General features: G+C 48.0%; 12 protein-coding genes across 12 annotated transcripts; 4 read left to right on the forward strand and 8 right to left on the reverse strand.

Annotated features, from left to right (window-relative positions):
* Positions 1–10: 10 nt before the first annotated feature.
* FPRO_06589 (uncharacterized protein) lies at positions 11–1,134 on the reverse strand (the record flags this gene model as incomplete). The annotated part of the gene is made up of 2 exons (XM_031228480.1): positions 11–768; positions 819–1,134. The coding sequence occupies 2 exons, from the start codon at positions 1,132–1,134 to the stop codon at positions 11–13; spliced, it is 1,074 nt and encodes a 357-aa protein (XP_031078813.1).
* Positions 1,135–1,375: 241 nt separating this feature from the next.
* FPRO_06588 (uncharacterized protein) lies at positions 1,376–3,160 on the reverse strand (the record flags this gene model as incomplete). Its single annotated transcript, XM_031228481.1, has 1 exon — positions 1,376–3,160. One exon carries the CDS (start codon positions 3,158–3,160, stop codon positions 1,376–1,378), a length of 1,785 nt encoding a protein of 594 aa, XP_031078814.1.
* Positions 3,161–3,804: 644 nt separating this feature from the next.
* Positions 3,805–7,465, forward strand: FPRO_06587 (uncharacterized protein; the record flags this gene model as incomplete). Its single annotated transcript, XM_031228482.1, has 2 exons — positions 3,805–4,127; positions 4,198–7,465. 2 exons carry the CDS (start codon positions 3,805–3,807, stop codon positions 7,463–7,465), a joined length of 3,591 nt encoding a protein of 1,196 aa, XP_031078815.1.
* Positions 7,466–7,646: 181 nt separating this feature from the next.
* On the reverse strand, positions 7,647–8,611 carry FPRO_06586 (uncharacterized protein; the record flags this gene model as incomplete). Its single annotated transcript, XM_031228485.1, has 2 exons — positions 7,647–8,267; positions 8,318–8,611. 2 exons carry the CDS (start codon positions 8,609–8,611, stop codon positions 7,647–7,649), a joined length of 915 nt encoding a protein of 304 aa, XP_031078816.1.
* A 381-nt stretch (positions 8,612–8,992) lies between these two features.
* FPRO_06585 (uncharacterized protein) lies at positions 8,993–10,409 on the forward strand (the record flags this gene model as incomplete). Its single annotated transcript, XM_031228486.1, has 3 exons — positions 8,993–9,217; positions 9,335–9,819; positions 9,869–10,409. The coding sequence occupies 3 exons, from the start codon at positions 8,993–8,995 to the stop codon at positions 10,407–10,409; spliced, it is 1,251 nt and encodes a 416-aa protein (XP_031078817.1).
* Positions 10,410–11,730: 1,321 nt separating this feature from the next.
* FPRO_06584 (uncharacterized protein) lies at positions 11,731–12,795 on the forward strand (the record flags this gene model as incomplete). Its single annotated transcript, XM_031228487.1, has 1 exon — positions 11,731–12,795. One exon carries the CDS (start codon positions 11,731–11,733, stop codon positions 12,793–12,795), a length of 1,065 nt encoding a protein of 354 aa, XP_031078818.1.
* A 731-nt stretch (positions 12,796–13,526) lies between these two features.
* FPRO_06583 (uncharacterized protein) lies at positions 13,527–14,451 on the reverse strand (the record flags this gene model as incomplete). Its single annotated transcript, XM_031228488.1, has 2 exons — positions 13,527–14,098; positions 14,157–14,451. The coding sequence occupies 2 exons, from the start codon at positions 14,449–14,451 to the stop codon at positions 13,527–13,529; spliced, it is 867 nt and encodes a 288-aa protein (XP_031078819.1).
* A 2,875-nt stretch (positions 14,452–17,326) lies between these two features.
* On the reverse strand, positions 17,327–19,014 carry FPRO_06582 (uncharacterized protein; the record flags this gene model as incomplete). Its single annotated transcript, XM_031228489.1, has 5 exons — positions 17,327–18,192; positions 18,241–18,411; positions 18,457–18,571; positions 18,635–18,816; positions 18,870–19,014. The coding sequence occupies 5 exons, from the start codon at positions 19,012–19,014 to the stop codon at positions 17,327–17,329; spliced, it is 1,479 nt and encodes a 492-aa protein (XP_031078820.1).
* Positions 19,015–19,582: 568 nt separating this feature from the next.
* FPRO_06581 (uncharacterized protein) lies at positions 19,583–20,614 on the forward strand (the record flags this gene model as incomplete). The annotated part of the gene is made up of 1 exon (XM_031228490.1): positions 19,583–20,614. One exon carries the CDS (start codon positions 19,583–19,585, stop codon positions 20,612–20,614), a length of 1,032 nt encoding a protein of 343 aa, XP_031078821.1.
* Positions 20,615–20,853: 239 nt separating this feature from the next.
* Positions 20,854–21,665, reverse strand: FPRO_06580 (uncharacterized protein; the record flags this gene model as incomplete). The annotated part of the gene is made up of 2 exons (XM_031228491.1): positions 20,854–21,424; positions 21,496–21,665. 2 exons carry the CDS (start codon positions 21,663–21,665, stop codon positions 20,854–20,856), a joined length of 741 nt encoding a protein of 246 aa, XP_031078822.1.
* Positions 21,666–22,149: 484 nt separating this feature from the next.
* Positions 22,150–23,073, reverse strand: FPRO_06579 (uncharacterized protein; the record flags this gene model as incomplete). Its single annotated transcript, XM_031228492.1, has 1 exon — positions 22,150–23,073. The coding sequence occupies one exon, from the start codon at positions 23,071–23,073 to the stop codon at positions 22,150–22,152; it is 924 nt and encodes a 307-aa protein (XP_031078823.1).
* Positions 23,074–23,600: 527 nt separating this feature from the next.
* FPRO_06578 (uncharacterized protein) lies at positions 23,601–25,697 on the reverse strand (the record flags this gene model as incomplete). Its single annotated transcript, XM_031228493.1, has 1 exon — positions 23,601–25,697. One exon carries the CDS (start codon positions 25,695–25,697, stop codon positions 23,601–23,603), a length of 2,097 nt encoding a protein of 698 aa, XP_031078824.1.
* Between the last annotated feature and the right edge of the window lie 577 nt (positions 25,698–26,274).

The raw sequence follows: 26,274 nt of genomic DNA on the forward strand, positions 1-26,274 counted from the left end.
AATTTGCAGATCATCCAGCCAATTTCTTGAAGACATCAACGGGAACACCTCGGCGTATACTCCAAATGGTGTCATGGTCCGCTGCTTCGATGGTCTTCGTGTTGTAGGTAATGACTTGCTCAACCTCTTCTCCCTTGAAACAGCTGTCCAGCCATTTCGGACCATCCGTTCCCGGCGCTCCAATCATAGAATCCTCCTCAGCGTAGTAGACATCCACGGTCAATTTCTTGCCAGCTGCCTTCAGTGCTTGCACCAACTTGGGCACCAAATCGTCATAGTCAAGCCAGTCGCCCCATCCTGGTACGCCATCTGTCTTCTGCATCAAGAAAACTGACTCGTCACCAAAACCACGAATACTTTCTGCGTGCACAAGTTTGAATAAGAATGGTTCCAAGGATTCCTCGAACAGAGCATCGGCCTTGGTCTCCTCAGCGCCTCCTTCTACATTTTTCTTCTTGGATAATCCAAACATTTGGCTCATGCCAGCGGATGTCGCGACAACTGGACCGAGAGTGCCGTTCACGAAGCCGATTAACTTGTCTGCTTGGGCGAGCATGCTAGCGGGCAGTGATTGGGTCACAGACATGGAAAGAAGATGTGAGTGAGATGGGAGAATCCAGGGAGCTCCGATGGCGAGGTAGGGCCGCTCTGGGTGGAGGATCTCTGGGTGATGCATGAGCATGTCAAAAGCGTAGACGGTTCCTCCGCTGTGACAAGCAAGAGAAACGTGCTTGATTCCAAGGTGTTTAAGCAGAGCCAGAGTCATTTCTGCGAATATTAGTTACACGTTGGCTTCGTCCTGGTGAGTGGTGACTTACTTCGACACATGGCTGGTCTCTTCTCCAACTTGACAGGATCTGTCCCACCAAAACCCGGCCGGTCCATAACCACGATGCGAACACGGTACTTCTTGGCCAACTCATCTTTCGCGCAGTGAAAAATTCTTGACGCACATAACGGCGCAAAGAAGAGTAGCACATTCTCATCCGTGGCGTTGTGATAGCCGTAGTCGGAGTATTTCACTTGGAGACTGCCATGATCATCCGATGGATCGGCCGGAAGTTGGAAGGTTTGGGAGAAGCGGGGGTCTTTGAGAAAAGCCTCAGGATCTTTGACTTCTGCTGCAGCTGCCATTTTCAATTGAATTGTATGCAGCGTCTTTCTTCAATTGAGGGTTTCTTGGCAGGTTGAGAATAAAGAATGAGTGAGCAGGAAGTGATACGAGACATGGACCAACACGTCACGTGCAACCTTGGAGGCCTGTCACAGGCTGAATTTGGCGGTGGATAAGAGGGGTAGAGCAGCATCAATTGATAACAATTCATTTGGATTGACTTGAAGGATTGAAGGATTAGTCTGTAAACCAACGTCCTTCTCACATCATCTCTAGCCATTTCAGCATATTCTGCTTCCCCGAATGTTCCAAGTCTTTCTTCCAGCGTTGCTTTGCCTTTCGGTTCAATAATCCCGCCGGGGATCCCTGACTTGCCAAAACCTCAAGCATCTCATGGTTACCCTGTTCCATGGCAATTCTCATCGCTTTCCGAACATTCTTGCGTTTCCTATGCGCTCCAGCCATGACTAAGAGTTTCACCATCTCCAGATTCCCTCTTCCGGCAGCAACCGGCAGAGCTACATCTACCGTCCTTTCGCCATTAATTATCTCGGCAACGACATTTTGCTCTTCACCCTCCAAGTCCTCAATAGTTCTCGTTGGACCTAATGAATAGCCCAGTTCTATGAGTCTTCGAACAATGGGCAGACAATCGTCCAACACAGCGCGTTGAAGCCTTCTCAGGCCCCAAAACGCCAGTGTGTCTGCCGCAAAGGACAATCCTTTGGTCCACCAGACCCCTTCATTGTCATTATAACCTTCCAATATAGCATCGTAAACCAAATTGAAAACGTCAAGATCGATCGTTGTCTCTAGGATTTTGCTCAATCTGATACCAGCAGGCGATCTTGAAGAAAGGTCAGTTCGTCCGTTCATCCATATCATATCCGCAATCGATGGTGCTAGAAGTCGGTATCTCGTCAGAGGCCAACCCGACTCAATCGCGACGCGCAGAAACTCGATCTGATCCGGAAGAATGACTTCAGTGACTATGTCCTTCCTATACACATCAAGTTCGCGTTCTCTGTTGGAAACACTCTTCACTAAGAGGTGGATGTATTCTATCTTGTTCAACTGAACAGCAAGCTTGACTGGGTTTGCAAGCCTGATAAGAGACTTTCCACATTTTGGCGGCATGAAGCCAAAGTCATCGTCTTCTATGCGGCCAGCCTGAGGAATGGGTGTTTGGAACGATGGAATTGCTGTAAATTGTCCATCTGCCGTTGACAGCGCCTTAAGGTGCGAGGGACAGAGGACCAGATCCTCATTAGAAAGTGTATTTTCGAGGAGAGTTTTATCGCTCAGATGTACAGCCATTGCTGCTAGGGCGTCCCGAAACACTGCACAAGATTCATTCAACTTAAGTGCTGTCGCATCGAATGCTGACGACCCATTCTTGATGTAGAAATCAGGATGAGAGTAGATGTATCCGTGCTTGACCGCTACTTCACAAACGATGCGTACTGTATCCTCCAACTCTATCTGCGAAGATGTTTGCTGTATGTGTTGATAGAGATATTCTGAGACTTTTAACAACAGAACATGATCTTGGGTTGGCGGTTTTGTCCTGATTCTGCCCAATGTCCTGGCTGTCAGGAACATGACCCAGAAATCGTCGCTAGGGACCACTGATGAGCTGGAGGTGATTACCGCTTCCCCAGAGAACGTATCGTCTTCAGATTGCTCTTGATTGCCTTCTGGAAGTGATGGAGACACTGGCCTATCCAGATCTGGCGTCTCAGGCTCAGGCTCAGAGTTAGTGTCGCCGTCGTCGGATACGTTCTCTAGAAGAGGTGGATACGATGAACGGTGATCATTATCCACCGTGTGGTAGAATATGGTTTGTTTACGCACTGGGTCCCAGTATCCAACATCATTCAGCATGTCGGATTCGAGAATGGCCTCCATTGTCATGAGGTTGAAGGCTTTGCTGACGCGGCATAATGTCAGCATTTCGGTGAGCGAAAGCGATGCCGTGCATTGCTCGATGATATGAAGCCATATCTCTGCTGGAAAGCAGGTCGGTAGATACTCCAGATCTTTCATGGTTCATTGATCTAAATTGAGCTGATGTAGTTCGTATGAGATTGTCAAGTTGATGAGTGGCCAAGAGTCATCAACAATAATGCTGACAGTGCATTTACTGCACAGCCACGGGGAAGGGCCCACTGAAATGCAGCGCTGTATGGCGAGGGGATCTTGACCCTAAGCGATAAAATTACTCAGGTAAACCTAGCCTAAGTTCAGGGGCTCTTTGCTGAGCTTATTTTGGCAACCTCTTTCCTAGCCTTGAGTTTTCTTGCTCTCTGAGGCATCGGTACAGCTTTTTCTGAATATCGCTTATGGGGATAATAATCTTTGTGGTAATTTAAAATATTTGGAAACCATATTGGACCAGCCGGACAAGGTTTCGCATCATCCAGATGATTGCCGATGATTTACGCATGGGCGCCTCATCCTCTGGAGCTCTGGTGGGCCTATTTCCCGCACGTTTTGTCTCTTGATCTTGGTGGCGTATCCAGAGCGATGCTGATTCGCAAAAACAAACCAGGAGTAGGCGGCAAGGCATTCTTGATGCCCTAGAAGGCTCTTGGCTTCCCTTACCTTCAATTTCGTTGCAACCGTGCAAAGACTTCATTAACTTATCTCGAATTTAGCATTTTCATCTTCCTACTATAAGTTCAGTCACAATGGAATGCCTCAAACTGAGCCCCGAATCCGTTGCCTCACTTCATGCCATGAATGAGGCTGAGCTGCGTGCTCTCATATGGAAGGGAAACTCACCTGACACTGACAGTGAGGAGGACTTGAGAATTCGCATCTATTCAAGCTGTCTTTTGTTCGAAATGTCAAACTCTGACAATGCTTTAGAAGAGGCTATCTTTTTGACTAAAAGAAAGATCGTCGCTTCACTTCCGGATAAACGGGCTCTCAATGAGTGGCTTGATATTCTCAAGGCGTTTTTGGTAATGTTGCACCACTCCCAGCAGAAAGCTGGACAAATCGCTGAGACGTAAGTTACTCTACTGTTCATTCATAACATATATGCGGATCAAAAAGATTGCTAACATCTTGGTATCTAGATCCAGCCGTGACGCCATGCTCAATGATATTGATCTTCGAATGACACTCCTCAAGAACCAAGCAGCCGTATCGATGATGAGATTCGAGCAGAGCCACATCATGGATGATTTGAATCTGGCAATCGCTATAGTGGAACACTTGATACCAGTCACAGATCTTAGCAAGTCATCAAGGTTGCAGAACAACCTTGGTGTTATGCTTCACAAGCGATATCAGAGAACTGAAGCGATAAAGGACCTAAGCCGAGCTATTGACGCGATAAGAATCGCTATAAGTCTTACCCCCGATGATAGCCTGGATCTTGCTGACCGTCTCAACAATCTTGGACTCTGGCTCAGTACTCGGTTTGAAAGGTCAGGTATTGTCGAAGATCTGGACTATGCCGTCGAGGCTGCAAAGAAAGCCGTAGTATTGACGCCTGAGGGTCACCAGCACTATGCTGGATATCTCAACAACCTTGCCAACAGCCATGGCAAGCGGTTCCAGCGAACAAGCACAATCGACGACATTGACCGTGCAATCGAGGCGTCAAGAAGAGCGGTAAAGTCGACATCACAAAAACACCCCGGCTTCTTGAATAGCCTTGGTGTGTGGCTTTGTGCGCGGTTTGAAGCATCGGGAGAACTCATGGATCTGGATCATTCCATCGAAGCAGCACGTCTTGCAGTAGCTATCACGCCGCCGAGCCACCCTGACAACTCTGTGTTCTTGGATACCCTTGGAACCAGCCTCAGCAAGAAATTCGAGAGAACCGATTCAGTTAAGGATCTAAACGAAGCGTTGAGTATCTTCACTCAATGTCTAGAGGTAACGCCTAGCCATACACAGGATTTTGCATCTACCTTGAACAATCTGGGGATCTGTCACGGTATGAGATTTGAAAGGACGGGCTCGATCGCAGATCTGGACCATGCCATTGAGAGAACGCACGAGTCTGTAGTCAGCACTCATCGCGGCCATCCAAAACTACCAAACAGGCTGAACAGTCTTGGGAATCAACTCAGGGCGCGTTTTCAAAGAGCAGGAGCGATGCAAGATTTGGAACACGCTATTGATGCTGCAGAGGAGGTCATCAAAATCGCAACCAAGATTCACCCTCATTATTCTACGTATCTGAGTAGCTTGGCAAATAAGCTAAGCCTGCGTTTCGAAAGAACAGGTGAAATCCAAAATCTTGATCGTGCTATCGAATTGATTGGGGAAGCCATCCAAGGCCCTCTAGTGTCTCACGATAGCCTCGCTGCCTACTACAACAACCTTGGATCATCACTTCGCACGCGCTACGAGGAAGCTGAAAGAGAAAGTGATATTGCCCGAGCTATCGAAGCTTGTAACAAGGCCGTTGATCTGACCCCGAAAGATCACCCTGATGTCTACTCCTACCTCAATAATCTGGGCAATGCGTTTGGTAGCCGCTTCAGCAAGACGGATTCCCTGGATGATCTCGATCGCTGTATCGAAAATATCACCAAGGCAGTGAAAGCAGTTCCCAAAGATCATCCCGATCGTTCAGTCATGATAAATAATCTAGGCAACTGGCTTGATAAGCGATTCGAGGTCACCAAAGCTGCTGGCGATCGGGACAGCCAAATCTATTGGTTCCTTGAGGGATGGAACTCCAAAGCAGCATCGCCATCCCAGAGAATACGCGCAGCTGGTTCTGCTGCTTACGTATACATACAGCAAGAAGAGTGGGATAAGGCTAGTACACTACTGCGCGAAGCGGTTTTACTCCTCCCGAAAGTTAGCCCACGCTTTCTGGCACATACAGACAAGCAAAGCCTGCTTTCGAGTCTATCTGGTTTGACATCTATGGCTGCCGCTGCCGCCCTTAGTGCCAATAAAGGGCCTTATGAGGCCCTTCGCCTCTTGGAGCTGGGGAGAGGTTTAATCTCAGGATTTGTTATGGACATTCGCACAGATACCTCGGAGCTCGCATCGGAGTACCCAGAATTGGTGAAGGAGATTGATCATCTTCAAGATGAGATGGATCAGCTGCAAAGTGGAATCGATGTATCGACTAAAAAAGACGGCTTAGAAACCTGGCAACGGAAGCAAGACAGATTTCGGAAAGCAGACGAAAAATTCGAAAGGCTTCTTGTAGAGGTCCGAGGAAAATCAGGATTTGAGAGTTTTCTGCTACCACCAATCGAGGCAGAACTGATGGCAGCAGCTACTCCGGATCCGATCATCGTGGTCAATGTAAGCTTCTACAGATGTGATGCATTCATCATTGAGAGTACTGGAATTAGAACGATTGAGTTGCCTGATTTGTCGCAAAGCAAGCTTCGTGCATGGGCGAGCTTCCCGTCAGCCAGATCTGAGCTTGCATCCCGACTGGAATGGCTATGGGAGGCACTCGGCCATCCTTGCTTGAATGCACTTGGTTTCACATCTGCTGTATTTGATGATAGCTGGCCCCATATCTGGTGGATTCCGACCGATGCCCTCAGCTGTATGCCGATTCATGCTGCTGGGCGCTACACGACAGGGTCTACAGAGACAGTCTTGGATAGGACTATGTCATCGTATGCTTTGAACATCAAGTCATTGCTCCATGGGAGAAAGCGGGATCTTGCTTCTGCCTATAAATCACAGAGACAATCTGCACTCCTTGTTGCCATGCGCAACACACCAGGCAGTGGGAAGTTACCGTTCGCTGAGGACGAAGCCAACATGGTGAAGCAGATGTGTCCAAAGCTCTACCTCAAACCAGATACACCTAGACCATTGAAGGAAGAAGTGCTTTCATCCCTGAAGACCTGCAAGGTGTTTCATTTTGCAGGGCATGGGCGTTTAACCCCGACGGAACCTTCTAAAAGTTGTTTGTGTCTTGAAGACTGGAAGAACAACCCTCTCACAGTCCAGGACATCCGCGGGAAGAATCTAGAAAGCACTCAGCCATTTCTCGCATACCTCTCCGCTTGCCGAACCGGAACAAATATGGAGTCAAGGCTATCAGATGAAGGAATTCATCTCGTTGGCGCGTTCCACTTGACTGGATTTAGGCATGTAATTGGAACACTATGGGAAGTATCAGATAGGCATTGCGTTGATGTAGCCGAAGTATTCTATGGGACTCTGCGTGATGAAGGAATGACAGATATGTCTGCGTGCAAGGGCTTACATCAAGCACTGAGACAACTGAGAGATAAGGGACGAGCCAAGAGCAAGGGCATTAGGGACATCACAACGGTAGGCGAGGAAGAAGATAAACCAGATCTTGGAAATACGGACTGGATGCCCTACGTTCATTTTGGATGCTAGTTGTTTTGCTAGTGTAGGGATGTTCCTAGAGCATAGCACTAATACATGGTTCATCTATGAGACTTTCTTGAGTTTATCTTATTGAGTAGCAATTTCATTTCTTTGGTAGAACTAGCGGTACTATCTAACCGTTTGTAAGGACAGTAATACCATTACTTTATAGCCAACTCCGATCTCGAATCTAGGCCTCCGGATGTTCCTTGAGCCATTGCTCCATGCTAGTAGGAGTCACCTTACTAGCCCATCTCTCATTATCAACAGGATCAATAGCAGCCTTGCCATTTAAGAACACCATCCCATAAGCCAAGTCGATATACTTATCCGCCTGAAAAGCGCCGATATTCTCCCTTGCCTGTTGCAACATTGCTTGGAGTTCAGCCTTGCCCCCAAAGCACTGTTTCTTCATCTCATAGCCACGCACTTTGCTATAAATATCAGCGAGCTCAGGCATAGTGCAATGAGACGACTCGACGTAGTAAGTACCACGCTTAATGACACCTTGATCATTTATAGAGAGCAATGTGTACTTTGCCAAGTCATCGAGAGTAGTGAACGACATCTTCTCCTCTCCCGTACCAAAGTAAATAACACTTCGAGTCTCGGCGTTGACCAGGCTGGGTCGGCCTGCATCCTTGATATGAATGAGCGAATAATCCAAGATGGCACCTGTAAAGCCATAGATTGGTTTCAAGCTGCCAGAGAGCTCGGCGAGACGCTTGAAAGCGATATAAGCATCGTATGTCTCGTGATCGCCGAGCTCGAGCTTAGTCCAATCAAAGTTCCAAGACGCGGCATGGAAAACCTTGAATAAATAATCAGTGTTGATAAAATGCTTGTTGATGCAGGGTTTACCTTGACGCCCGCTTTCTCAGCTTCCAGCAAGAGAGCCAGCTGGCCGGCTCCAATGATGCTGGGCACTGGAGGTAGAGCAGCGATAACGACATCAACTCCCTTGACGGCTTTCGCAAGGTGGGACTTATCAAGGAAGTCAGGGCAAGCGATGAAACTCTCAAGTTTGGATGCAATATCGGCATTGAGTTTATCAGGGTTTCTGCTCAATCCGCGGACTTGATAGCCTTCTTCCAATGCATAGCGAGCAAGGGTCTGGCCGACCATGCCGGTGATGCCTGCGATGAGAATGAGCATGATAAGTAAATTGATACAGATACTAGAAGTGGTTTGAATGAATCAGACAGCGTGTCCAATATCTGGCAGGTGATGGCTTCTTTATAGTTCGTCATTGTTACCGAAATCCTGGAATGCCCACAATTGGCGGATGATCCATTCCCTGATCGGAGTTGGAGTTACGGACTTACGGGTTTACGCCGCATGGCCAAGTCCTCGTGCCGTAAGCATGCAGCTGCAATGAGATCCTTCTCACTGATGACCTTCCTTCGTTTTCGTCATCATTCAACTCCGAGGTTTCTTCACCAAACCATGATTCCGAAAGCATGCGAGCCGTGTCGCCGGCGGAAGATCAAGTGCGATGGAGCAACGGTTTGCAGCGGATGTCGGAACAAACCCGCCATGTGTATCTATCGTCTCAAACCACGCAATAGAGCTCGTAAAGGGCATAAGGCTGCATCAACAGAGATCTCCAACTCCGAAATTCCCGAAGATTCTCATACCGATGGCGTGTATTCAGGTGCTATTATCGCTTCCAACACCGGGGGCGAGCCTGGAATTCATGAACAGTTTGTCTATGGTCCGACGTCAACCTTTGCATTTCTACAGACTCTACATAATGAGCTGGTTCATAGGCGTACACACACCTCCAGAAATAAAGGTCAAAGTCTTGATGCCTTTACTAAAAGAACTATTTTCTTTGGTCTGCCGTCAAGAGTCGACCCGCTCTAACTTCCCCTACAGCAACGAATGGAAGACATTCTTCCAAGGTCTACCGCCATTACATTCCTGCAAGCTTTTGAGAAATATTCTTCCCATGGTTTACCGTTCATAAACCTCGATAGAACTCGAGTGTCATTGGATAATCTCTACAAAGTTAGGGTTAACGACACATCAACGTCACAAGACAAAGCTCTACTACTCATGGTACTCGCCATCGGCGCACTTAGCACCTCTGAAACCGATACCGCAGAGACACTCTTGATACATGCTAAGCGGGAGGTCGCCCTGTTCGACGATGTCGCCACATTACCAATAGTTCAGTTCTGTCTCCTGATGTCAGATTATCAGCTCAACATGGGACGCCCAAATGCTGCGTACTTGCAAGTATGTTCGGCTTCCACCAGAGCCATGGCCATGGGTCTTCATGCTAGAGCTGAAGATGATGTAGGAAGGGAGGACTTGCAGACACGCTTGACTACCTTGTGGGCTACATATTTCCAACAAACGTTAGTGTTATTAAACTAGTCTGACTAGATAACTTCTGACTTTCTACAGATGGATATGCTTCATCGTTGGAAGAAAGGGAATCATTAGACGGTCAGATATCTCCTGCGATTACCCAGACAATCAACCCATGCTCGTTGATCTTTGTAATCTGGCAGCCATCCAGGAACAGGCAACGTCATGTCCGAACGGGCAGAAATACTGCACGCTTTCCCAGATGTATGAAAACACTCGAAAACTTCATCTGCAGGTTTGGGGCGTCTGTGAAGACCTCTGGTTCGGTCCTTCTCCTCTTCGATGCCAAGGATCAGGGGCGGATGAAATGGCACGGCTTCTAGTCTGTAACGGTGTGTACCTTGATCATGCTACGCGAAGAGAAAACCTTGAGCTAAATGATAAGTTTACTGCCACTTCATTCATACTGTTTATCGACCATTCCTTATTGCAGAGTCGGCACTCAGAGCTTCTGGTCAGCTGGAAAGAGCCAATGCCATTTGGCTTCGACAAGCGTGTAGATATGCTGCAGACGCCGCTGAAGACTCGATTATCATTACTCATCAAATATTCAAAGCTTCAGATACCAAAGGAGTAAGTATAGTCTTGATTGAGAATGCCCGCACCCATAAGCTAAGATTTGCACGGTTACATCTCTTCATATTTCTCTGGACCCAAAAGTCGATTGGCTTGATTTGCAATGCTAACAGGCCCAAATCCAGATGAGACGATACAATTCCTTCTTTCTCGAAACAAGCTGCGCTATACTTCTGTACGCATCAATGGGTCATCCGTCCAAACATCCATATTATCGAGATATTGTCGGGCTCGCGATAGAGTGCCTTGAGCTAATGGTGGTTGGCGATCCTGTCACAAATGCAATACTGCATATACAGAGGCTCATTGATGCCGTCGAAGGATATATACATGGGCCGTTTAATCGTGGAGTGGAAGACCCGTCCTCACATGCAGACGTTGACCAGCGTCAGAACTCTGATCACGCCCAGGGAATACCTGTATTGGTGCCCTCCGGAAATATCATGGATTCTACTACCAGCCCTATATCTGGCAGTGCGGACTATATGTTTTGGGGTTTCTTGGATCTTCTGCCATTGGACCCTTCATTCGTGCTCATGGTTGAAGACGGAACTGATATGGCGGAATAACCCTGATATCGAGGTATTAGGGGAGCTTTCCAAGACAAATGTAAATTAGGCATCAAGATCAGGCTCTCGGTTACCTAAGTGCAGTTCATGATGTTGCCTAAAATCGATCTTCTAACACATAACACCTTGCGCCTCATTTACCTCCATAGGGGTTATACAATTTAATAAGCCCTAGCCATATCAATTCTGACACTGAGATCCGTTAATCATGCTCCTAGAGAGACTTAGAGTTCGACTCTAGAAAGGCTGAGTTACTGTATCAAAGCTTAAACTGATCACAACGAATTGAATCAAAGGAAAAGTGAGTTTTGTTCTTCTACACGTCACTGCTGCCTGAAGCGACTAGCCAAGATATGTATCAACAACCTTGTACATCAGGCAGATCACTATCTTTCGAGGCATCACCTGTTAATAAAGCTGCAGCTGCCTATCTCACCTGACTTGGCGCGGGGTTCAAGACCTTTCAGAACCTGCAAGAATATTCGAGGCTTCTTTGCTCTTCTCAATAGGCTGTACAGTCATTCGTAGTAAGCTCGAGTCACTGCGAAGATTCGTCACTCTCTGGGATGGCAAACTTACGCGCATGCAATTCACTCTCCCTTGTTCTCGCACAATCCGCAGTGAAGTTTAATACGCGATCGAAGGGCAAAGCCCCGCATTGCCCTTCAGGTAGTTAAGTTCTATATATAGGGCCGCCATGTTCCACCACCATCTTAGACCAAACATCAACAAACCCTCGAACTCTGCGACAAAATGAACACCAGCTTTTACCAAAACCTCCCTAATTATTCCTTTGAGTTACTAGCCGATAACCTGGCGCAGCTCGCAACAATCGACTACTTTCATTACCTACGTGCATTCAAAAAGGAGATCATAACCGTCCTCGCCCTCGTTGGCACTGCAAGATTTGTCACATGGGTTCTCTGTGCGTCCTTCTCTTTCTACACATACTGCCTTCACCGCAGTAAACTTCACCGCTATAACCACGTTTCCCCCGATGGGTCGGCCGCATGGGCTCTAGTAACGGGAGCTTCTGGTGGAATCGGATATGAGATCGTGCGCGAGTTCGCAAGGAAAGGATTCAACGTTGTGCTCCATAGCCGGGTGGAACAGGATCTGCTAGATGCCATGATGCGGATGCATGAAGAGTTCCCAGACCGGAATTTCAAAATTCTCGTCGCAGATCCGACAGTTCTTGGGACCAAAGAGTTCTGGTATAGGAAGAGCTACGGGGATTGGAAGCTAGAACGTAAACTTGACCTTGAGGCTATAAAGAACGAGCTGTCCAAGCTTAACTTGACAGTCTTGGTTAACTGTGCGAATGCAGAGGCCAAGCATACAGACCTTGGACGGATCCTCGATGAAAATGAAAAGTCTATCTGGAAACACATCAACTCCGACGCTCTCTATCCCATACAACTCTTTCGGGCTCTTCTTCCTACCCTCATTAGCAACGCCCCGTCTCTCATCATAAACGTCACCTCTCTAAGCGACAAAGGCATCCCACTCAAGATCTCAGCCTCAGCAAGCCGTTCATTCCTTTCTAGAATGACGGAGTCCTCGGCCCTTGAAATGAAACTCGATGGTTACGATGTTGAGGCCTTGTGTGTACGGGTGTCGAGATGCATGGGTCAAACGGACAGCACTCTTGCTAGAGCAATCATTGCGAGAGTCGGTAGTCGCCGGAGTGTTGTTGTCGGTCACTGGTATCAGTTCCTCTACAAAGGTCTGATTGATTTGCTTCCTGGAAGGCTGTGGGACTGGTGTATCATACACTACATTCGTGGGATGACTGACATCAAGTGCAAGGGAAGTTGAGCATTTTCCTTTCTTCCAATATCCCGCTCTACGCTTCTGTCTACTCTTCAATAACAGTTGCGGGTGTTATGCCTGCACAGCTGTCTTTATCATCCAAGGGTTCTTCCTTGCCACTACCTCCGCCCCTTTCCCTCAACTCTTCCCTCAGATACTTATTGTGATGTCGCCTAAGGCTGATCGTTGACGGCACTGATCTGGCTGAAATTTATCTGATCGAGCAGTCATATCTTGGTGACATGTCAGAGCATTGTTTCTTTTCTTCATCAACATCTCCGTTTATTCCTTCCTCCATCACTATTGTTTCATTCATCTGACCTTTTTAGTCAACATAATTCTCGAGTCGCACGCGATAATGAGCAGGCCCAACAAGAAGCCGCCTTTTACTACGAAATGTGAATAGCCCAACTATCTAATTATCAGAGACCGTACAACAATGCCAGCCTCTGGAGAGCGACAGCAGTTGGTAAATTTTTTGAAGCTGCGTAAGCCTTGACGGCGATTGGCGAAAAGTTGCTGATTATGCGCTGTCATGCATACGCAAAATGCATGATTGAGCCCTGAAAATCATTACAGTCACGCACGGTCCACCACTGTATTTTTGCTGACACTGATTGTGGATTTGGGACTGTAATCGTATTGAGATCATGGCTCGTTGGTAAGTACATAAGAAAAGACCTGTTCTATGGCGATCCATATAATAAACTTCAAACAAAAATCTTGCTGTCCCTCATCTAGGCGTGAGACTTTCGGCGGGTATCATCATCAACAGCAGAGGGAGTCTTGGGGCCACCAAAGCTAAACATATCCAAGAACGAGCTCCGCCTCTCGCCAGTGGCACCCTGACCCTGGTCCAGCGACTCACGTCTGCTCCCGGCGGGCGAGGCCTTCTTAGCCCCTCCCCAAAAGTCCATGATGGAGCTCCTCCTCTGCTCGAGGGGCTTGGGCGGGGTGCACACCATGATCTGCAGCTCGAGGTTCTCGATGTCGTTGTCGGTCTCGACCTTTGTGCGGCCGCAGTTGGAGAAGCTGGTGCCCGAGTAGAAGACGTAGCCGCTGAAGGGGCTGGCGAGGGCTGCAACGACGGCGCCCTTCTGACGCGCTACCTGCAGGGTTTGCTTGGAGAGCGTCTTGGCGTACCCTTGGCGCTTGTGGTGGGGATGCGTGATGACGGCATGGAGGAACATAACTTGGTCGTAGCGGGCGAGGTACGTCTGCTGAGTCTGCGTGATGCCTGATTGCAGTGCGGCAATTCTCTTAGCCGTCTTGCTCTCGCCGTTGCTGGGGTCTTCCGACAGTCCAAACACTGTAAAATTTAAGGTTAGCGAATTTTCATCACTGAAACGAGCAGAAAAGTGGGTTACCTCGCTGGATCTGTTCGGTGACGCCCTTTCCATCGTCTTCGTTCTGGTGAAGCGACTGGATAATCGCAAGGGACACGGGGTCGTGAGTCTTGGGAGCATCGACTACGTAGCAATGCCAATTTTTGCTGTTGTCGTCGATGATCCTCTTTAGAACCGTCTCGACATGATTTGAGGCGGCTTCTGAACGGCCTGCTGAGGGGTAGCAGTACAGCCAGACAGAATCATTTGACAGCCCGCTGAGGATGATCTCCTTCAACGCGGGGATGTCTTGTTGCGTAGCGATACGGACACCCATAACGGATACGTTGATCAATGCAAGTAATATGTAATAAGAGTAGTTGTTGTGTTCAAGTTTGGTTGGAATGAAGAAACACCAAAGGTCAAGACAGTGAAAAGGCTTGAGGATCAGCCAGCTTTCATAGTCGGTATAAATTTTTCACCCGCCGCCCGGCAGTAAAAAAGCGTCCAAGTGGGCTTTCTGAGGTTAGAGCCACGCAACGTCACACGCAAAGTGAATTCTGATCATGAGCCGATGCCAAGCCAAGCAACATGAGATCATAGCGGTGTCTGTCCAGGCCAAGTATTGGCCCTCCAGTACGACGAGGCGCTGGCGGCCTCTCCTCCTCCCCACAGCGATCGCCTCATAGCGTAAGGTGTGCCAAGTCTGGCAATTCCGCCTTAGCCGTGCTCATTTAAACATTTTAAGCTTAATCGACAAGGTTAAACAACGTCTGATGCTCATGTTTTGATGCTCATCGTATGAGACGAATTATTGGTATCAGGTATAAATATGAGATGATGTCTCTTGGTATTCGAGGGAAAAAGCAAATGGTTATCGAGATTCGAGCGCCGAGATACAGGGATCTTTTGTGATCTGATGAGGAGATGGATTTTCGGAAAGAATGCAACCTACCTAAGAAGTTACGACACTCGGCATGCAGTACAACCTGTGCCTGGTTTTGCTCTTATCGTACAGCGCAGTTGTCGCTTGCCCACGCTGTACATGTCAGCAGTAAAAATAATACCGGGAACAGCCGAGGCATTAACGTGCACCGTAACACACTGCTGAGAAGAGTTCAGATCGTCTCTCGTTCGAGGCAAGGCCCAACCATCATGTCATGGTTAGTAATACTAGTTTCACCACATGTGACGTTTGATACCCAGTCCTGAAGCATGTGCGACAGAAACAATAGCCTATTCACCAATTATTCAGCGCTGGAACTGGAGCTGTTCTGGCGGAAGCGTTTGAACTCTCGATATGCACCCCGCAACAACATTGCGGGGAGAAATAGCTAAGCACGGCACTACCCATCCCCAGATCAATAGACAGATACCCGATGAATACTATTTCTTAGCCTTCTCAACTTGTGGGGGTTCGGTATCGACCAGGAAATCGAGTGATAAGGCAGACACCGTGATTGGTTCGTGATAGCTACGAGGTCTAGGCATGACGGAGGTTGAGCCACTTGAGGCAATTGTGAGGCGGGTGCCTGAGCTGATGCGATATCCGCCTCTAAACCAATGAGTCGCAAAACGACAGACTGCCATTCGACTAAGTATTTACACATGAAGTGGCCTCCAATTTAGTTCCGTTGGCTCTAGAGAATTTCTCGTTACGCTTCCATCAGCCCATGGCCAGCACAAAGAGCGTCGCAACTCTCTTGGCGCCGTTACGAGTCAATCTAACCATGCTCCACATGGGACTTCATCACGCAGACAGGTTTCCAGTATAGTAGTCACTAATTACTTATCTTTGACGGCTCTCTTCTCCACCCCCGAGTGTCGCACCTCGATTCAATGTACCTGAAGATTTGACTGCAGTAAACTCCAATGGAACAATGCCCCATGGCAGTTTTCGAGCAAATCTGTGTGATCGGTGTCGTTAGCTCCATCATCAACGCCGAAGACCTCGGCACCATCCGGTATCGCATCCTCAATATCCGGTGGCCCTTCCAAGTCTCCCATCAGCTAAAACCACCTTCTCAATCTATTACCCGCTAGCATTGGGTACTTTTCATCCTCTTCTGCTATACGGCATAGAACCTATTGCTGCTTTTGATCAAGTTCATCGTGTGTTTCGTTATTGCCTCCTGAACTTTTTCCAGTCTTAGCTGTATGAACTGCTTGTTTTGGCTTTCATTAGATGGCACTTGCTATCACGACTAGAATTTCCTCCCTCAGTCTCATTCTGCTTTCACCCGTTTAGCTACAGATCCCATCTCCTCGATCATGAAACGGTCTTAGTGGCGGAAGGATAAAAGAAGTAGCACACAACAGGCGAGTCAATCGAAAATCTGACATTCTATATTAGTATCTACGCCCTATAATTGCCTTTCCTCCCGGCTTTTTGTCAGCCCAGGCCGGTCACTTCCGCATTTGCTAATACGTGTAAGTGTCGAAATGTTGTAAGATGCGGCGAGAAGTTGTCATGAAAGTTACACTCAAGCTGAACCCAGCAGGTAGTTGCCTTGTTATATGCGGGATGTATATAAATATGTGTATAACGTTGCAAGGAACTTCTAACGTCTACTCAGCTGCACCAGTTTAAAGAATGTTGCATCTCCTGACCCCTCTCGTTCTCACAACACCATCACTCACAACACCAATCCAAGACCCCGTCACTGCATTCCAGAAGATTTGGGCAGTAGCCCTTCCCCAAGGTCGAACGATGCTCAGCATAGAGGCATACTCGTTGGAACCACCAGTTGCCTGAGGGTTACTCAGAATACAACCTAGATTCACTTGCTCTGGAACAATAGAGAAAGGTTCCAGCAGAATGGCCCAAGTCAGGGTGGAACATTCCAGTGCACTGAGTGAGGTAATAAAAGACGGTTAATACTCTTTGGTCCCTTATCTGTAGCACCAGGAAAGTCCATCACGATCAGGGGATTGATGATTATTTTAGGTCTTATTACAACGGAATGTCTTCTGTGGTTTTCTATAGTACTGGTAACAGAATGAATCGCCAAAAGAGCCTGAACTCTTTGCCAGTAAGCCTTCTTTAGCAGGCTTAAGTATCCGGCATCCAAAGCGGCATGGCTGGCATGATGATAATCTTTTCTTGGCAATATCTTAGAAAGTCAATGGAGCGGTGACTTTAGTGCCCATTAAAAATTAGAAGACGATAGAGGCCGATTGGCTTGTCTTATACTCCATCGACGTTAGCTCATCTACAGTGTAAAAACATACTCAGTTCCGCACTGCCACTTCTCAGCAAGCAGCCTTGTTTCACTACCACTCAAAGTACCCTCATGCTGGAGATCATGCTCCCTCGCCTTGTCCAGCTTCTTATTTCTCCTCGCCAGGAAGAATCTCAGAATAGTCGCCATAGCAATGCAAAGACCACTGAACGCTACGTTAGCGACGTTTGCTTGCCAATATCGCGGGCCTTGAGACGAAGGATAGAAGTATGATGCGTAGATAGACGCAAGATTCGAACCCGCGTTAACAACAGCGTATGAGATAGCACGCTTTGTGGATGGACGCGGTAAAGACGAAGACACCCAAGACAAGATGCAGCCAAAGGATCCGTAGACTGACATCATCATGAATGTCGAGATGTATCGAGCAGCCGTGTTGAGAGTCACGGCTGATATTATGAACCCAATACTGCAGAATATCTGTGGCCAAACAACGTGTAACCAACGCTCATTAACGCGATCGCTATGCCAAGAGTTCGTAATACCCAGCGCCGCAGCAAACACATATGGTGGGGCGGAAAGCAGAAGAGTGATAGTCGAGCTGTAACCCAGAGTCTTGACAATAGTAGGAAAGAAGTTTGTAAAGGCGGCTGCTGTGTTGAGACCAAGCTGCATGATCCATATCATGTACAGCGCAGGATCAGTGAAGGCCATTCTAGCACCCTCCCAAGCTGATACATCAGCTCGATCGTCTTCCTTACTGGCATCTTCCGCCATACGAAGAACTGCGATGCGGCGCTCTTCATCGCTGAGCCAGGCGGTTGTTGCTGGGTAGTCTGGGACGACGAAGTATGTGACAATCGCTGCGGGATAAGTAGCGCAGCCTTCGATGATGACTAGCCCGTTGTTAGTCGGGACGTATAAGGTTAGATAGATTGACATACAGAGCCATCGCCAGTTGGCTAAGCCAGCTTTACCGGCCATACCGGCCATGATGGCGCTTCCGAGAAGGCCACCAAATGCACCGGCCATCTGACCAGCTGCATAGAGAACCGAGATACGAACTGCGAGTTCTTTCTTGGTATACCATGAACTAAACAGGAACAGGGCGCCAGCTGATTCAGTCAGTTCAATGTATATCATCAAAGCGATCAACTTACGAAAGAACGGTGCCTCCACAAATCCTAGGATGAACCTCAACGCAATCATACCATGATAGCTCTGCACAGCACCCGTACAAGCACTAACAGTAGCCCAACAGACCATGATACAAGGCTACCAATTGAAGTTAGCATCGTTGTCTATCATGCCTACAGAACACTTGACTCGTAAACATACCAAAAAGATCGACGGTCGCATCTTGTTTAGGATCATGTTGGTGGGTACCTGAGTCAGGATGTAACCCACGAAAAAGATGCTAATGACGGTGTTGTATTGCTCGGCCACAAGACCGATGTCTTCTTCGAAATTACCAAGACGGGCTGTGGCGATGTTATTGCGGTCTAGATAGTTGAGAATGTCTTTAAATGATATGTTAGCTGTTGTTGATGTGATTAAGGCAGTCAGTACTTACAGAGAAGCATCATCAGTGGCATCATTCTCTTGTCGATTCTTCGAACGAGAGCTGTCTCTTTGGTGCCGCGGTCCTCAATGTGAGCTGTCTCTCCACCAAGAGTCTCCAGATGGAGTTCCTCGCCTGTCTCTTTGACATCAGCCATGATGACAGACAACCGGTAATAAAATGATCACAAAATTACGCTGATAAATAACAAAATTGAGAGACCTCTGCAGGTGTATTTATTGACTTGTTCAACCTGCTCAGACTAGTCTTCGCATTTCTTGCCGAGATTTATCTGACTAGAACCTGGGGTACGGGGGAGTTAGTCTGGGGAAACCAAGACGAGCGGGGAAATGAACCTTGCAACGTAACCCCATGAATCATGTAGATCTTCGACTTGAACCAATCCAACAGCATTCCGAGCCGTTATCCGAAGAGTGAGATGCACTAGAAGGGCCGTTTGTTGCGCGTAGCCGAGCCGAGGAGATGAACGCTTTGTATTGGTTATGTTCAGGTAGTAATGGCGACATCCGACCTGCATGAAAGGAAAAAGTGAGAAGTAAGACGCGGGGAATATGGAGAGCTCGGAAGGAAGATCGATATTAATCCACAGATGACTGTTACGTTCTTGTGTTGGTGTCGTTTATATACCTTCTTTGACAAAACACGGGAAGACTCTCTTTAGCACCATATCCCAACCTTCAGACATTGCCTCTTCAGATCTCACCATGCCTTCAGCCGATAAGCCTATAATCCTCCATATCGGAGACCCAATCAAGTACAACCACGATCTCTATAAACAGCTCGAGTCAAAATTCACCATCATCCGCCCCTCAGCGGAAGAACGCCAACGGGGTCCTTTCCTCGAAGCTCTTCGCCAGAACAAATGGGGTGATTTTCAAGCTGTCATGCGGCCCTTTTGGATCACAGGCGGGGAAATGGGACGCTGGGACAAAGAGCTGATTCCACTCTTGCCCAAGTCCATGAAGGTCTACGCATCAGCTGGTGCTGGATATGACTGGGCTGACGTTGACATCATGGCCGAAAGGGGCATCCTTTATTGTAACGGGGCAGCTGCTTCGACGGAGGCTGTATCTGACATGGCGCTTTACCATATCATTTCCGTTTTTAGGAATATGCAGTGGAGTAATATGGCTGCGAGAGGTAGTGAAGAGGACTTTCGAGATGCACATGCCCATACCCAACTTACAGCATTCAACCCACGCGGTCATACACTGGGGATAATTGGTCTTGGCAACATTGGCTACCAGATTGCTCTCAAGACTTACAAGGCTCTCGGTATGCGCATTGCATATTACGACCCCTTCCCCAAATCCCCAGAACAAGAAGCAGCTATTGAAGCAACAAACTACCCCAAGCTAGAAGACATGCTCGCCATCGCCGACTGCATCGTCATAGCTGCACCAGGCGCAGGCGGGAAGAAGATCCTCGGTCGGGAGGAAATTTCGAAGATGAAAAAAGGATCACGGCTGGTGAATGTTGCGCGCGGGAGCTTGGTAGACGAAGAGGCTGTGGCTGACGCTATGGATTCTGGACACTTGTTTGCAGTGGGCTTGGATGTGTTTGAGGATGAGCCGAGACCGAATTCGAGGCTGAAGAAGATGAGGAATGCGACTTTGACGTGTCATACTGCTGGTGGTGCACTTGATACGTCGATTGGGTTTGAGAGGCTGGCTATGGAGAATGTTGTAGCAGTTCTAGAGGGCAGGGATGCTATTACACCAGTAAATAAGTATTAATTTAAGTAAAATAACTTAAAGGAGTTAGTTATATAAATACTATTAAATATTTAATATTAAGAAAATAATACTATAAGAATAATACTATAAGTATAATACTATAAAGATAATACTATAAAGATAATACTATAAAGATAATACTATAAAGATAATACTATTAAAACAATACTATTAAAAAGAATATTAAGCATTTTATATAAAGTTTATCTTATTAAGATTTTACAAACTTAGACTATTAATTAATCCTTCTTCTGCATCCAAGGAATGCAAGCCTTGTAGATAGCCTTAAAACCAGGATATACAGTACAGCGCTGAAAGATCTCTTCATCAATAGTTCTCGCCGATTGGAGCGAGGCAGCAATGAAGAAATCAGTGTAACTCGGCTTCTCACCCAGCAGGAATGGCCCTTTGTCCTTGTTCGTCAACATCAAATCACTTAGCTCGCTCATCTTGTCGGCAACACCTTGCCAAGTCTTCTCCTCTTTCTCTGAGTTCATTAAGTCTTCCAGCTTGCATCCCATTCGAGCTTCATTCTTGGCTCGAAAATACTCTTGAGCTCGTGGCGAGAGGATGAGGTTCTCGCGTGGCGTGACGGAGATGCGGAATGCAGGACCGACGGCGCCGCGGGCCTTGGTCTCAATCTCGCGACCGAGCTCAGAGTTCAAGGGGAGTGGAGGGTCGGGATAGACTGACTCGAGAAATTCGGCGATGGCGGGTGAGTCCATGATGTATCTACCAGTGGGCACATGGTGGATTGTTGGGACTGTGTAACGAGGGGAGCCTGAGCTGGAATCGTGAGACTCCAGGCCGCTGGTTTCGTTTGTCAGCTCGTGACACAAGCGGATCAAGGATTTTATTGATTCATTCGTCGATTAACTTACAGCTCCTTCAGTTTTGGCTCAATGTCGGGGAATTCGAGGAAGATGGTCTGGTAAGGAATGTCCTTGTAGTTGAGCATCAAGCGGATCTTCCAAACGACGGGCGAGAAGCATGTGTTCTTGATACATGCAAGATCGTACAAGATAATCTCAGGCTGTCTGTCGGTGGTCATTGTGTTGCAGTTGATCCAGGATGCTGAAGTTGAGGAGCGAGGAGTTGTTGATTACGCCTGGGGTTTGAAGGATGACGGTGCATAAAATATGTTGGGGGGAGAGTTGCCTGGAGCTCAGTCGTGCTATAATTAGTAGCATTTCTGCTGCTGTGTAAATGTGGTGGCAACGAACCAGTCAAATTCGCGATGTCATCCCGTCCTAGCCGAAACTAAGCTATGTGAGGAATAGCCGGTAAATCGAGTGAAGCGATAGCACAGTGAAACAAATGTTGAGTTTCACAGACGCTCGATGCAGAACACTAGGTAGCATAGCATAATCATCGCTCTCACTGATACAGCAGTTTGCATTGAATTCAAGGATCTTACTAGACACTGTGTGCTTTGACTAATATGTATGACTATCTATATAGAGAACAGATAATACCTAGAGTAACACAGCAACTGTAGAAATAATTTTGAGTTCAAAATCACAAGCATCCAGAATTTAGTTCATCCACCGCTCAAGCCACTTGAGGATCGCTTCAGGGTGACGTTGAAAGTGCAAGTAACCGTCCCATCTTCTAGTCGTTCCATTAATCCAGAAAAGCTCCTTATCCTTAGCAGGAATAGCATCAAAGACATCCTGAACATCCGACCAATGAGTCGCAAGATCATTGCGAACCTGGAACATGTATGTCGGGATTTTGACGTTCCTGGCCCAAGGGATAGGAGAGTACTCTTCCAGGTGAAGAGATGTTCTCCAGTAGACCATATCGTCTAGTTCTTTGAGGTAGTCAAGGTCGATGCCAGCAGCTTGAAGAGTTACCCGACTGCTCATGTTGGCTGAGATAGGCTGAGGAAAGACAATGGTCCGGATGTCTTTGAATTCTGCAGGGTGTTTTCCCATGGCGAAAAAGGTTGCGCTTCCACCCATGCATCTTGGAAATAGGCCGATGGTCATGTCTTTGGTGTCATTGCGCTTGCGGATATAGCGAAGAGCGCCGATGACATCATAAGATTCGTAACGTCCTCCAGAGTAGAGAACATTATTGCCCCTTCCACTCATGCCATAGTTTCGGAAGTCATGGGTAAGCACATTATATCCAGCGTCGTGAAGAATTTTGTAGTCAGGGATGAAGTTAACGTCAATATTGTTTCCCAATGGAGCAGTCAACGAGTTCCATGGTTCGATATGGGATGGAAGACCAGCTCTGTTGAAGAGGCGAGGATGATTCATGATGATGATCTTGTCGGATCCATTGCATGGGAAGAACCATCCTTCCAGAGGCACGCCATCCTCTGATGGGAATGTCACGGTTTCGTACTCGAGGTTCAACTCTTCGGGGCGATGGTACAGAGGTGCTTCGGGCCAGATCCGGGATCCATCGGCTATTCCTTCAAGGAACTCCATGATCTCGGGCTCGGTCATGTTACGAGCAGTGTTGTTTTGGGCTGGAGTCTGTTAGCATCAAAGCTTTGGATAGTTACAAGTACTGAAGCTTGCCTTGCACCAGCGACAGTAGCGCTGCAGCAGCAATGGAGAAAATGGTTCGACGCATATTGAATATAATGAAAATGGCGAAAGAGGTGACGAGTATGTGTTAGTATGTGGCTTCCAATCGTAGCAAGAGAATCGAAAAGCATTTATACAAGTCTTGAGTCCCAGTATAGCAAATACACTGTACATTTGATTGGCCGATATACTAAGACCGTGCAGAGGCTCAGCTCCGCGGACAGCAAGCTGACAGCTCCTCACACTTATTCCACGGAGATGTCCACGGAGATGTCCACGGAGATGATCGCCAAGACCAATCTTACACGGCATAGACAAGATCATCATACACTAACAAGGATCGAAAATAAGCATAAGCAGGCTAATATTCTTCTATCTATATATAAATAACAATACAAAAGACTAGGTAATACTATTTTAGAGTACAGGTATCAAGCGCTCTCTTACAACTTCGCCTTAGGACCACTGCCATTCTTACGGAACAGCACATCTGACTCAGGATAAGGATCAAACACAATGTCGTTGACAGGGTTGACCTCAGAAGCACGATGGAACAAGTCCTCGTAGACCTTGCCGTCGTAACGACCAAGGGCACTGTCAAGTTGCCAATCAGGGAATGACCAAGCATCGACGAGTCTGACGGCGTGAGGTCGGATCTCATCGAGTAGCGAGAGTGTTCGCTTTGTGCGAGCGAGCTGGATTTGGCGCACTGTTGTGGCGGCGCTGGTAAAGAACTCGGAGGCGGAGCTCTGGAGGTTATGCAGAGCGAAGAGCTCGAAGAGCTTGTGCATGATGGCGAGGGTGTTGGGGTCGAGGGACTTCTTGGTGGCTTCGTCTTGGAGAGCTTCGTGGAAGTTCTTGACGACTTGGTACTGAGCGTACGCGGTAGACAGACGCCAGAAGTCGATGAGGAGGCTGTTCCAGGATTGCTTCTCCTCATCTCGGTGCTTAAGAGCCTCAAAGGTCAGGAAAGACACGCGCCAAGCGAAAGCATCAACGAGATCTTGATCGCTGTCGAGGACGTCGAAAGCAGCACCGATGTCCTGTCGGCGGATGAACTCTTTGAAGATCCGCGAGATACCGTTATCGGGAGCCTTGCCGGCAAGAACAGCGCGGGCAGACTTGAGGAGATACCGGGCGACTTGCTGGGTAAGCATGTAGTTGTCACCCTCCCATGTGACAGTAGGTAGATAATCAGCGTACCAGCTGCCAATACCGGAGAAGGCGGAGTAGCCGTGGCCACCACAAGCGCGACGGCAGACTTCCAGACCCTCAGCAGCGGTGGTGGAAGCAAAGGCCTTGAGGGAGCAGGAGATGGCGTGGAGATCAGCAAGATGATCGCTGCCGGGGCTGAGCTCCTCAGGGCCAGGCTTACGCTTAGCGTCGCCAGCATCACGGCGTTGAGCCATGCGCTTCTGGTTGGCGTTGTAGAGGTTAATCATAGCGCGGCCAGTGAAGAACAGCGCATATGAAGAAGCGAGAAGGGGTAGAAGACGGTGCTGGACCATTGTGTAGTTGAGAACCTGGTTTTCACCGGTCTCGCTAGCATCAGCATCGCGGTCCTGGAACTGTCGGCGAACAGCGCAGTAACGGGTAGCGATGGTGACACCACGAGCAAGAACGGATCCGGACTGGAAGACGATTGATGATCGGATGAAAGTCAAGGTTCCGTAGATGAGAGCTGGGTTCGAAGGACGGATGTACTTTCCGGTCTCGGGGTCAACGCCAGAGAAGCGGTTCAGCATGTTGACATGGGGAATCTTGACGTTGTTAAAGAGCAAGAAGCCGTTGTCCATGGTGTTGTAACCGAACTTGGGACCGATATCTCCAACGTGGATATCAGGAAGAGGCTCATGGGTCTTCATGTCGCGAATGGGGACGACGAAAGGATGAGGACCGTAAGGCTTGCCGTTAAGGATAAGCTGCGCGACGACGACAGCGTGGTTGGCAGCCTTGCCCAGAGAACCGATCCACCACTTTGAGGCTGTGAGGTGAGGCGAGTGAATAGTAAAGGTCTTGTCCTCGTGGTTCCAAGTAGCAGTGGTCTCAAGACCTCGAACATTAGAACCGTGACCCAATTCAGTTTGGGCGTAGCATCCGATGATCTCATAGTTTCTCGCCTTCTCGAGGAAAAGCTTATGCTGCGCCGGTGTACCCTGCTCCTCAAGCGTCTTCAAGAACATAGTGGCATGAAGACCATAAGGCGTAGGCTCACTGATGAGATCATTGGCGGCGTGATGCTCCTCATCATTCCAGTTGTGCTTCACAGATAATCTCCTCAAAGCCTTACCTCTAGCAAGCGCAGCCTCAAGTCTATCTGTTCGCCCCCTGAAGTAGTTCTGCTCCTTGTCAAAAACAGGATCAGCCTGGAGAAGCTTGAGAATCTTGTCGTTCCTCTCGAGGACTTCTTTTGTGAAGAGGAACTCCGCCAGTTGGTCCACGTTGATGTCAGACTTGGCGCGTTCTTGGGCCAGAAGCTCTGAACCTTGGGGGCCGGAGGGCTTGAGGGCCTTGACCCAGTCTGGATTCTGCGGAGGCATTGTTGATGTGGATGTGGTTTTACCCCGGATTTTGGAGAGAGGGAGGAGAAGAGGTTGATGATGGAATGTTTAGATTAAGGGGAGTTTGAACTTTATGGGGCGTCGCTCGGTCCAAGCGATGTCGGAAAATCGATGAGGCTAAGACTTGGATACCTCGGCTCTTTTAAAAAGTGGACCATGACGACGACGCTATTAGAGGGTGCCTCGGTATGTCGGTCGTTGATAGATGATGAAAGAGGTCATGACAACGTGCAATATTAGATTTCTGTGGTCTGAAGTATATCGGAATATTTGTTACTATTTTCTTGTAACTTCTGACACTTCTGTGCTTGAACTGTGCCGCGATCTCGTCTCCAAAAGATTGTCAACAATGACGCCGAGAACGGCATAAACTCCGACGGACATTCCGCATCTTTGTTCTTCCCGATCCGATCAGATAAGATAACAAGCCGAGGTTCTGCATGGGATGGGGTCCGGGGTACTCCAGATGATATATGGGGTTCGATCCGATTTACTCGTGACAGGAAATGGCAGGTGATCAGACCATGACTCTTTAGTTCAACGCTTTGCATGAGTC

The sequence above is a fragment of the Fusarium proliferatum genome, assembly GCF_900067095.1.
Source record: "Fusarium proliferatum ET1 genome assembly, contig: FPRO_scaffold003, whole genome shotgun sequence".
Classification (NCBI taxonomy): Eukaryota; Fungi; Ascomycota; class Sordariomycetes; order Hypocreales; family Nectriaceae; genus Fusarium; species Fusarium proliferatum.